The sequence below is a fragment of the Helianthus annuus genome, chromosome 8, assembly GCF_002127325.2.
Source record: "Helianthus annuus cultivar XRQ/B chromosome 8, HanXRQr2.0-SUNRISE, whole genome shotgun sequence".
Lineage (NCBI taxonomy): Eukaryota > Viridiplantae > Streptophyta > Magnoliopsida > Asterales > Asteraceae > Helianthus > Helianthus annuus.
Window position 1 is genome coordinate 165,880,637 of NC_035440.2, and position 11,642 is coordinate 165,892,278.

General features: G+C 38.4%; 2 protein-coding genes and 1 long non-coding RNA gene across 3 annotated transcripts; 1 reads left to right on the plus strand and 2 right to left on the minus strand.

The window, feature by feature from the left end:
* The first annotated feature begins 1,771 nt into the window (after positions 1–1,771).
* On the plus strand, positions 1,772–4,453 carry LOC110873885 (laccase-4). The gene is made up of 6 exons (XM_022122911.2): positions 1,772–1,936; positions 2,029–2,180; positions 2,253–2,497; positions 2,571–2,699; positions 2,969–3,889; positions 3,983–4,453. The coding sequence occupies exons 1-6, from the start codon at positions 1,847–1,849 to the stop codon at positions 4,111–4,113; spliced, it is 1,668 nt and encodes a 555-aa protein (XP_021978603.1). The 5' UTR covers positions 1,772–1,846; the 3' UTR covers positions 4,114–4,453.
* A 968-nt stretch (positions 4,454–5,421) lies between these two features.
* On the minus strand, positions 5,422–7,170 carry LOC110871546. The gene is made up of 3 exons (XR_002553824.2): positions 6,721–7,170; positions 6,550–6,625; positions 5,422–5,603 (listed from the first exon to the last, which is right to left on the minus strand). It is a non-coding gene; the product is annotated as an uncharacterized LOC110871546 (long non-coding RNA).
* Positions 7,171–7,874: 704 nt separating this feature from the next.
* Positions 7,875–9,556, minus strand: LOC110873886. The gene is made up of 2 exons (XM_022122912.2): positions 9,376–9,556; positions 7,875–9,223 (listed from the first exon to the last, which is right to left on the minus strand). Exon 2 carries the CDS (start codon positions 9,177–9,179, stop codon positions 7,986–7,988), a length of 1,194 nt encoding a protein of 397 aa, XP_021978604.1. The 5' UTR covers positions 9,180–9,223; positions 9,376–9,556; the 3' UTR covers positions 7,875–7,985.
* Positions 9,557–11,642: the final 2,086 nt, after the last annotated feature.

Genomic DNA, 11,642 nt, shown 5'->3' on the forward strand with positions numbered 1-11,642 from the left:
TTAAAGAAAATAAACTATAATTTTTAATCGTATTAAATGTGCATATAATTCGGTAGTATTTTTTACATTTTTTATGAATAACTAAAATGGTAATGGCTAGTATTTTTTTAAGTCGGCTCGATGGATTTGATAAACTATAGTTGAAATATAATTCTCTTTTATATAATCTTTTATAAAAAAGATGTATCCTTATCTAAATTGTTGTTTAAAATTATTTATAGAAAAACAAATATTAGTATTCTTTTAAGTCGGCTCGATGGATTTGATAAACTATAGTTGAAATATAATTCTCTTTTATATAATCTTTTATAAAAAAAAAAGTGTATCCTTATCTAAATTTTTGTTTAAAATTATTTATAGAAAAAAATATTTATTCTTATCTAATTTTTAGTTTAAAATTATTATTGTTATTTAACATAGATAAATAAAAAAATAAGGTGAGAAAGCATGAGAAAGTGACACGTGCCAAAAAAGATTTTTGTTTATTAGTATAGGAAGATATATAACTTTTATTAAGGTATACTATAAATTATTTTCAAAATTTTAGTATTCAAGCTGTCAAGCGGCTGATTCAAAAGAATAGAGAGCCTCAACAACTCGGCTTTATTTTAAAGTGGGTCAATTGGGTGCCTATTAAATGTAACGTGATGGTCTGGAGGGCTGAGATGGGGCGACTTCCAGTTAAAAGTGAGCTTGTTAAAAGAAACGTTCATGTCGGTTCTTTGCATTGCCCCCTGTGCGATTGGGGAGATGATTCTACAGTCCATTTATTTATGGCATGTTCAGTCGCTCAAGAGGTGTGGTCGGCTATCGGGGCTCAGCCCTATTATAGCGTTTGACGTTACTGACTTGCTGCAGACCTTTAAAGGCGCATAAGGAGGGAAATGGGGAAAGATCATCCTTCACGACATTATCATGGTTTCTTGTTGGTGCGTTTGGCGTGCTAGGAACGAAAGCATGTTTCAAGAGAAGAAGACATCAGGCAGAATTGTGATTGCTAACATTAAAAGGTTGGCTTTCTTTTGGTGTAAACATAGGTCTAAGTTTAAGCATTTGTCATGGAAAAACTGGTTAAAAGCGCCTTTGTATATGTTATAATGCGCCGGTAGTCCTTGCTTTGGGGGCTTCGTCGGTTTGCTTGTGAATGAAGTAGAAGTTTCAAAAAAAAAAAAAAAAAAAAAAAAAAAACAAACAAAAAAACCAAACCCACTACATGATCCATAAGTAAAACCTAACTAACAAATCTATCAATAGATTTTTATACCATAAAAATATTAACTTGTAGTGATTATTCCCGACTTCGTTTTGAATTTTAGAGTTGTGGTACTTTATTTCGAACTTTTTTAATGTGATATCATGCTTTATGGCCGCCGTTTTTAGAACCAACTATTTTACCCGTTCAACTGATATGTGTTACGCAAACTCACACATAAAACGTATCGGGTCATCATATTTTCCTCTTGTTTTAGTTATGATTTTTATGTTTTTATTAAATAACCGGTAGTGTATTTATATAAAATATAAAGAGAGAGGCAATAATACTTGGCTTAAAGTATAAAAGTTAGTTGTGACATAACGACTTTTGTGTAGCTGCGAAGTAAAATATTGCAGATATATATGACACCAAATTCTTTTTCATTTCAATTTTTATTATTTTATTTATTATATCAATTTGTAAAATCAAAACACGCGTGCCTGCCCTACCATATCCACCAAACAAGATAAAAGGACATTTGAGCAAAACCACTTGTCTTTATAAGCTCTGTGTGTTGTTGTATCATATGACAGACATATCCCCCACCACATCAAACAACTAAAACTTCAAACATAATAATAATAATACGAGATGGCGGAGACATGGTTGCGGTTGGTGGTAGTGGCTTTGGCCGTCGTCGCTTCCTCAGTGGAGGGCCGAATCCGTCACTACAAATTTAATGTATTGTTATATTAATGCCGGCCATCATATATATATATGCAAAAACAAATTAATGTACGTTACTGATTATAATAATGCATGCATGCATACAGGTGGTAATGAAAAACACGACAAGATTATGTGAAAGTAAGCCTATCGTGACGGTTAATGGCCGGTTCCCTGGCCCGACCATAGTCGCTAGGGAGGATGACACACTATTGATCAAGGTGGTTAATCATGTCAAGTATAATGTCAGCATCCATTGGTGAGACGAGCTAGCTAGCTGTTCCTTGTCATTATTAATAAGGTTGATTATTAATTCATCTTTTTTATATAGGCATGGTGTGCGACAGATAAGGACGGGTTGGGCTGATGGGCCGGCGTACATAACACAATGCCCGATTCAGCCCAAGGGGACGTATGTTTATAACTTTACGCTAACAGGGCAACGAGGAACACTTTGGTGGCACGCCCACATTTTATGGTTAAGGGCCACGGTCCATGGTGCGATTGTCATATTGCCTAAGCGCGGTGTCCCTTACCCCTACCCTAAGCCTCATAAAGAAGTTGTGGTTGTCTTGGGTACGTGGTTTTATTTAATTTATAATTAATTTAGTCACGGATTTTTTAACTTATGCAACTAATTAATTTGTAGGAGAATGGTGGAAATCAGACACTGAAGCAGTGATCAACCAGGCACAAAAACTAGGCCAAGCCCCTAATGTTTCAGATGCTCACACCATCAATGGCCATCCTGGGCCCATCTCTAATTGTGTGGAGAATGGTAGGAATTTCAAATCTACATATATACACATTATGTTTTATGTCTTTCGGGTAATTGAAACAAAACAAATTAGCTTAACATGAAATGGGGCATTAATTAAGGTCAAATAATCCCTAGCTAGCTAAAGTTTTTTATTATTTAAGGCATTTAAATTCACAATCTAATTAATATAGCATAACTGTCTGTATTTACTCGATCATTGAAAAGATTACAAAAGTGCTTGGGCTCAATTCAATCATAATATTATATAATCAAATACGTTATATCAGGTGGCTTCAAAGTACCGGTGGATCAAGGAAAGACATACATGCTAAGAATCGTCAATGCTGCACTAAATGAAGAGCTCTTTTTTAGGATCGCCGGGCATAAGCTCACGGTGGTTGAGGTAGATGCAACGTATGTTAAACCCTTTACCACAGATACCGTTCTAATAGCACCTGGACAAACCACAAATGTACTTGTGAACGCTACTCAAAGAGCCGGCAAGTATCTAGTTGCTGCATCAACATTTATGGATGCACCAATCGCGGTTGATAATGTTACCGCCACCGCATCTCTACATTACTCCGGTACCCTTTCTTCTTCCGCTACTAAACTTGTTGCTCCACCACCTCAAAACGCAACTCCAGTGGCTAATAGTTTCATAAACTCGTTAAGAAGCTTGAATTCTGCAAAATATCCTGCCAATGTTCCATTGACTGTCGATCATTCCTTGTTTTTGACAATTGGTCTTGGGATCAACCCATGTTCAACTTGTGTTAACGGTAGCATGGTTGCGGCCAGTATCAACAATGTGACATTTGTTATGCCGAAAACCGCGCTTTTACAGGCACATTATTTTAATATAAGCGGCATATACACCGATGACTTCCCTAGCAAACCGTTGATGCCGTATAATTACACGGGTACACAACCAAAGAATCTTGCAACGACAAACGGTACAAAATTGTATAGACTTCCTTATAACGCCACGGTACAAGTTGTTTTACAAGATACAGCGATGTTAACCCCGGAGAGTCATCCACTTCATTTGCATGGGTTTAACTTTTTTGTGGTTGGAAGAGGGATAGGTAACTATAACCCTGTTACCGATCCTAAGAAATTTAATCTAGTCGACCCTGTTGAAAGAAACACCGTTGGTGTCCCTGCTGGTGGTTGGACTGCTATCAGATTTAGAGCCGACAATCCTGGTAAACAATCGCTCTTATACGTAGTTTCTATATATATATGGCTCTACAACATTTTAACATGGCTTTTGTTTTATTTATTTAAATATGAATTAGGTGTGTGGTTCATGCATTGTCATTTGGAAGTACATACAACATGGGGACTAAAAATGGCGTTTGTTGTGGACAACGGTAAAGGCCCAAAAGAGTCAATTCTTCCACCTCCTAGTGACCTCCCAAAGTGTTAGAAAAGTTCATGAGGAGGAGTTTCAATGTATAACGAAGGAGTTCATTTGGGCAGCCCATCCGGGCCGAATAAATGAAGTTACTATTGGGCTTTAATAATATTGTATTAGTGACCGACCGACCGACCACCACAACAAGTTTTCATTTTCTTTCTCTTACTTTTCTTGTTATATGAAGTTGAGCGGTTGTAATTATTTGTGAATTTCAAACACAATTAAAGTAACTGGGTTTAGTTCACGTGTCAAAAGGAACTGGATTTTTCTAGTATTGGAATCTGTCAAAAAGAAATGTATTAATTGTGTTATGTGTTTAATACACAAATTTATCATGTTTCCTCTTAAATTTGTTAAAAGTGATGGTAATGGCAACACCGAGGGGGTGGGGGATTCAGTTCTTTTGGATTAACATGTTTCTCTCTCTCTCTCTCTTTTTTTTTTTTTTTTTTAAAAGTAACTTTCATTAACACAAAAAACGCCGACCCAAGCCGGGCCGACAAAAACAACAGCAAAAAAACTAGATTACATCCTAAAGCTTCATATGATTCTACAATCACACAATATGGACTTGTTATTGGCTTGTAGCAACATTCATATGTATATAACAATCTTTATTTGGAGACTACATGTGTAAGATTGATGGCTCTGTTAAAATTGCATTAACGAATTCTATAACGGATCGATATGCAATTATCTGATGGTTGATGGGCCTGTTAAAATTTGCAGAAACACATACTATTGAAATCAGTTTAATTTTCGGGTTTAACATGGTTATAGACCGAGACCAAACCCAAATCATATAGAAATGTTACCAAAAACCGACTGACACACACATAGGGTCAGGTTCATAAGAAAATTCTCGTTTGTGAGAAAATTAAAAAAACTCTATATTACTGCATACATGTAGTATGATATAGTGCATATATAATATGAAGTGTTTTTGGTTTTCTCGTGATCCTAATAATTAGTGGCGGCTATGATGGTGTGCGGGGAGGACCTCCGCACAAGGCCCGTGATTTCAAGGGGCACGTGATTTTTTTTAAAAAAAATCCAATAAGTATGTTATTTTTTTTTAAATAGTAAACACAAATCAATTCCAATATAAGCCCATTTACAAATCATTTTTTATAGTTTAGAATTTAGTCCGCTTGACATTAGGTTTATTGGTCCCAATACTAATTTGATTTTAGAAAGAGTTAAGTACACAGATGTTCCCTGAGGTTTACCAAAACTTTCGATTTTGTCCCTAATTAACTTTCTAAAAGTACATGAACAAACCAGCCAATTTTCCAGTTTTACGCAACACAAACAAACTAAACAAACATAATACTTTACATACTAAAATCGCATAAAACGTATCTTTACAATAATATCCTAAAATATCCGCAAAATAACATCTGAAAACGACAAGTAGATAGTACTAGTTACTCATCGTCATCGTCATCATCCTTGTCAAAAAGGTCGTCATCGTCATTGTCGGTTGCGGCTTGCTTTCCCTTTACCATTGAGATTATGAATGTACAAGTTAGAAACCTAATCTTTAAGAAACAAACCTCCTATTGTATGTGGTGACAATGCTCAAAAAAATCATATCTTAAAAAAATAACAAAGTGTTGCTTAAGTGCATGTGGTGACACTGCTGAAAAAAAAAAAAGTCATATCTTAAAAACATAACAAAGTGTTGCTTAAGTGCTTAACCCTAAACTAAAAGATTTGGGCGAAACAAAAGCATCTTAACATTGATTATTGAGGCCTGATTATAAATTATATGAGGACCCAGCTTTTAAAAAATTAAAACTACTTGGTGTTCTCAGGTGGGCCACATAAGAAAAAAAGTGTGCTGGGATTCGATCTCATGTCTACAAAAACGAGAAGTGAAACTTAGAACGTGGGGTATGGTGGGGCGTGGGTTGGGGGCATGGTGCGACACGTAGAGTATGGGGCACCCAAAACCAAAAGCCAATTTCAAAGGGGTATGGTGGGGCGTGGCTGGGGTGGCGTGGCTAGTGCTCTTGGCCAATGAGGTTTCACCATGTCATGTGGGTAGCCCCGCCCAACGCCCGGGATAAATCCCACGCCAATGGGGCCACGCCCAAACCCAAGCCCACCCGGGGTGGTGACTTGGGCGTTTCTCTCCAACCCACGCCCCAACCCACGCCCCATAGTCTTATACGGCGGAACAAGAAATACCTTTTGTTCAATAATCATTAGAGTCTATCTAATATCCAAATGATACAGCACATATCGATCTTTTTTCTTAAACGGAGGCCCCAAAAACTTAGAAGCCCTAAACCCTAGCTTTGGTTTAACATGCTATCGGGCCGGCCTTGGTTTAGATTCACCACTGAAAACAAATTTAAAAGCAAAAAAGACGGCAGAAAAAAGAACTGAAGTACATTTACTAACATTCACATCTTTGAACAAAAATAAACATACACTAACCTTAATTTGGAGGAAAAGAGGTGGTGACGGTGGAGATGAGGTGGTGGCCGTGAAGACGAGGTGGTGACGGTGGAGACTAGCATACACATATACATACACAAAGAATCAAGAAATTAACAACATATATAACAAAATAAACAAGAAATTCAACATAAAACTAACAATACTAACCGATTTGAAGTAGAAATTGGTAAAAATGAAGAGATATAGCCGATTTGGAGAAGAACCCGTGAGAGGAGATGAAAGGTTTTGGGGAAAGTGGTAGGAGGGAAGAATTGGCGATGTTTTGTCTGTTTATTCGACGGACCAATAGGGGCGACAACCTGTCGCCGCTATTGATATAATAGTGTCGCCGCTATTAACCTGGACAAATCCCAGCCGTTGGATGAGGATAAGAAACGTGTGGCTAGGGTTTCACTTGGGACACCGGGTGCGGATAAGGGCAATAGCGGCGACATATTGGATGTCGCCGCTAACAATGCCGCCTGCTATTGGTCCTTTTTCTTGTAGTGATATTTGGTCCATATAGTTTGCACTTTGTAACGCATCATGTCCCTGACTTGGACATGCTAAAACCTTTAGATCTGTTAACTGTGGACTAAATGTGTTACAAAGTGCAAACCATAGGGACCATCCGTGTACTTTTATAAAGCTAGGGACTAAATTTAAAATTTTTGTAAACCATAGGGACCATTCGTGTACTTTACTCTTTTAAAAAATAAAAATAATAAAACATAGTTGTAAAGGCATACGGGCACATTTATTCAAGCTCAAACAGAGTACATGAATTCTCAGAAACGTCACTGCTAATAACACACACACAAAGTCTGGTATTAGGTTGGTTTTACGGTTCATTCGGTTATTACCCAAAAATTGCTCACCCACTAAGTAGGGTGGGGGTGGGGGTGATGGCGGCGACGGCGGTAGTGACATCGATTGTAGAGGTAGTGGCCATAGTGACTCAAAAGGGTCTGGGGAGGCAACAACAAAGACAATTGGGGTAGGTGGTAGTAATGATGGTGGATGTGGCTGTGGTGATTGAGGGAGATTATAGTTCTTTTGATTGAAAACCTTGATTAGTTGGAATGAACGTTGACTTTTTTCAAGCGGATTAATATAACCATACACAATGGTTCATGTAACGAGTCCTAACGGTGGTGTTTTGTTTTGTTTTGCAGACCTAGGATCGGATCACTTCTCATCGGATCAACCACTTCAAGAATGTATTCAGGTACTGTTCTTACACAAACCAATAACAAGAATTTATGCGGGTGTTAGTGAAATGAGAACTAAACAAGTATGATACTTTGAATAACAAGAAGATATATGGTACATGTATACTTTTTTCTATTGCTTAAATAAAGTTGTGCACAAGTAAGGAACAACAAGATTGAGACACAAAAACAACAAAACAGATTGTAAACAACAAATCTAAGTTAGGAGATGGGAAACTTTACATTTCTCCATTGCAACTTCTTCACAATCAAGCACCAAGATAATGCAAGTGCGACTGCCAAAGCGCGTCCTCCAATCAGTCCAACCAGAACAATTAAGCACAGAACCAAAAACCCGGAATTCTGATGTAATTCCCTTCCTAATTCCTTACCATTGCAGTCAATTTCACTTGACAAAGCTGGTGATAAAGATCTCCCTTCTATCTCTACAATCTTGTCCTGATTTTGCTTCAAGATACGCAAGGTCTCGCCTTTTGAATCTGAGCATTCGCTAGAAAAAACTAACGTCTTATGATCCTGTGCAGATTTCACTGTTTCTTCTTCAAAAACCCGATAAGATATTTCGTCTTTTGTACCCATGGAAGACTTACGAAGCTTCTTGGGTACAAGTTTCTTCATCTTAGATTTCATCGCAGCTCTTCGAGAACTCTTGTGCTTAATCTCCATCAAAACTTCACTTCTTGCTTCATCTAATTCTTTTTCCGATCTAACCTCCTGCTTTGATTCTACTTCCTCTTCAATCTCCAACACTTGACTACAAACACCACGGCTTCTATTCTCTTTTGAACTTTTGATATTCTCGATTTCATGAAAACTCAATTTACTCCATCTCCGCAACAACAATTTCCCCACCAATTCGAGTAACAGCAACAGGAAAGCAGACATTGTAATCCCAATAGTAAACCTCTTCGTTCCTAACACCAACACCATGATAAACAAAACCATCAACATAACCACCGACACAGGATTCAGTTTTGCCATTTCTACTTCAGTTTTAGTACAACTTGTAATTTCAGTTTCGCTCACAACCATACTACCTCCAACAACTACATCCTCTTCGATAATTTCATCAGTTCCCCTATGATCCAAACCAGCAGACGAAATAATATTCGAATCTACCAACGGATATAACGACAAGGATGAACACACATTACTTGAATCTACCATCAAACTTGAGGTATGTGATGATGGTGACGACGGTGATGGTGAATCATCATCCCTCTGTTTCTTCCGAAATCTACCGCGATTCCTAACGTAAAGATCAATCAAAGAAGTCGGAAAACCGGTTTCCACCACCAGAGAACCACCGCGTTTCGGTGACTGAAGATGATCAGCCACCAATTGCGAGAATCGATTACGTCTCGTCTTCTTCTTGGTCTTCCAACTAAACGGCATACTGATTGTAAGCGAATCACAAAATATCTTCTTCTATTCCTCACCTAAACAGTTACGAAAAGAGAAAACTCACCGTAATTGACAAACAATCAGATTCTGAAATCACGATGATAACGTGAATGCATCAAACGGCATACTGATTTCACGAGTTCGAATTTCTGCTACTAAAAGACGGTTACGAAAACAGAAAACTCACCGAAATTGATGGATTTATCAGATTCCGAAATCACGTGAGTGATAATTTGCAATCTGGATTGTTATGGTTGATGCGAATTAACATGTGTGGAGGTGAAATAGTGAAGATCTGCAAAAGTCAAAGTGAGAACAGTATAAACCCTAATTAGAGAAATTGGGGGAAAGTGAGAAGTGGTTGAGTGCGCGTGATCCGACAACACTCATCACCTTTTCCAGTGCTAACATATAAACATGGCATGCACACATGTCAATAATACTTTTTTTTTTTTAAATATATATTTCATTTCATTCCAATAATTTAGGCAAATTATATAAGGGTGAGCGGGGCACTTCCCTAAAAGGGGAGTCCCCTCTCTTACGTACACCCAATCAGATTATGCCACGTCAACTTCACTCGCACCCTAATTTGATGGCGGCACTCCCCTCTTAGGGGAATTGTTTTTTTATTAAAAAAAAAAGAAAAAAATGTTGATTGGTTGCTACAATCATGGGCCCACCGATCCACCTCCCCGCACCCACTCCCCTCTTCGGTGTCTTCTCCCCGATTCCTCTCCCCGTACCACCTTCCCGCACCGATGGCGGCGGTGTTCTCGAGCGGTGAATGGGGTCACCGATCCCCCTTCCCGCTGGTGCCCCGCTCACCCTAAGGATAGCAGGTAGACGAGCAACAAACTTCGCCGCCATCCCTTTCTGAATAGAAAACCCTAATCTACTAAAAACAAAGCCTCGCCCCTTAGGGGTCGAAAAGTTGCTGTGGATCACACGCTGAACTCTAGAAAAGAACCGAACTGCCTCATCCGCTAAGGAGCCGAACGTGTCAAACGCCAGGGGGACAAAGGCATGTTGATTATCCTCACAAGCTTTCGGGTGCTTTTCCACCTTCTTTGACTCTGATTTCAGTACCGCTTGCCCCGCCACAAACCCATTTTCCCAGAACCCGGCTAGGGGGGATACACCTGTGAGATCGACACAAGCATGTTTCCCACCCTCCCAACAAAAAACTAGCACGTCAGCTGGGTGTAGGGTGGATCTCCCCTCCGACGAATCTGTAAGAAAATTAACCGGTGCCTCTTTCTTTGCCGAGATCCTTGCGCGTCTGAGAATATCCATTAACGTGTCTCAAACAAAGTCATGGCGATACTTAAACCCCGGCAACTCTCTACAGTGTAACGCATGCTCCCCGTATTTATCCAGGCATGCTTTACGGCAGACTGGGCAAGTTTCATCATTCGGGAACATGGGGATCATCAAACGGTACTTAAGGATTGATCGGTACTCCACCGCTGACATACGTTAACCCAAACCTTCAATAGGAATAATAGTTAAGAAATCTAAGCGTGAGGCATCTGTAGGCATTCAAATAGGAATAATATTTGAAACTTGTTATGTCAATTTTTTTTATAAATATTGATTTGGAATATCTCACCTAAACAACTAGTGGTGTGGTGTCCCCTTGGAGTCAATATCATCATTTTGGTGATCAAAAGTTGGATAAGTTTAGAGTCGTTATCTTGAGTAACATACATTTCGTATCATCAAACTTATGTATAGATGAATTTACTATCGTGTATCGGCTAGCAATCATATGTTATACTTTGTACGTGCTAATATAAATGTCTTTAGGTGGGTGGTTTATGTTTGTTAAGATTTGATAGTCCTTTTATTCTATCTGTTGTTACTATTTCTTTGTTTTTCATCGTTAAAGCTTTCATAGCTTATTGGTTGAATATAAGGAAGTGGTTAACCAACTCAATATAGTGTAAGCCGTAAGGAAGTTTTTATTTATAACCATGAGCTATGGGTTCAATATACTTGTCATTGTACACATGGTCGGCCCACTAATAAGTTAAGCTAGGAATTTGGGTCTCCAAATTATCAAACCATTCTCTTAACATATATACACCACAAGTCTGCCCCATTTGATGCTGGTTACAGTTGATTCCCTATGTCCCCTTCCCTGTCTGTTTAAAAGTTGGAACACAGAAGCAGAAATTGAAGGGACGAGCGACTAAAGTAGTACTTTGCAACAAAACAAGGTTAGAATATAGAGTCGTCTTGAATCTCGATTGTGGAACAACTAACTATCTATAATCATCACGGAAGATGGGTCACTTGACTCTTGCCACTTACAATCGATTTCTCATATCTCTCGCAACCAGTTTTTGATTTCTCTCATAATCGAGTATCTAATTTATCTTCAGTAGTTCAAGACATCAAGTTCAAATTTTGATTCACAAATTACTTATCAAATCATCAATTCCTCTCACA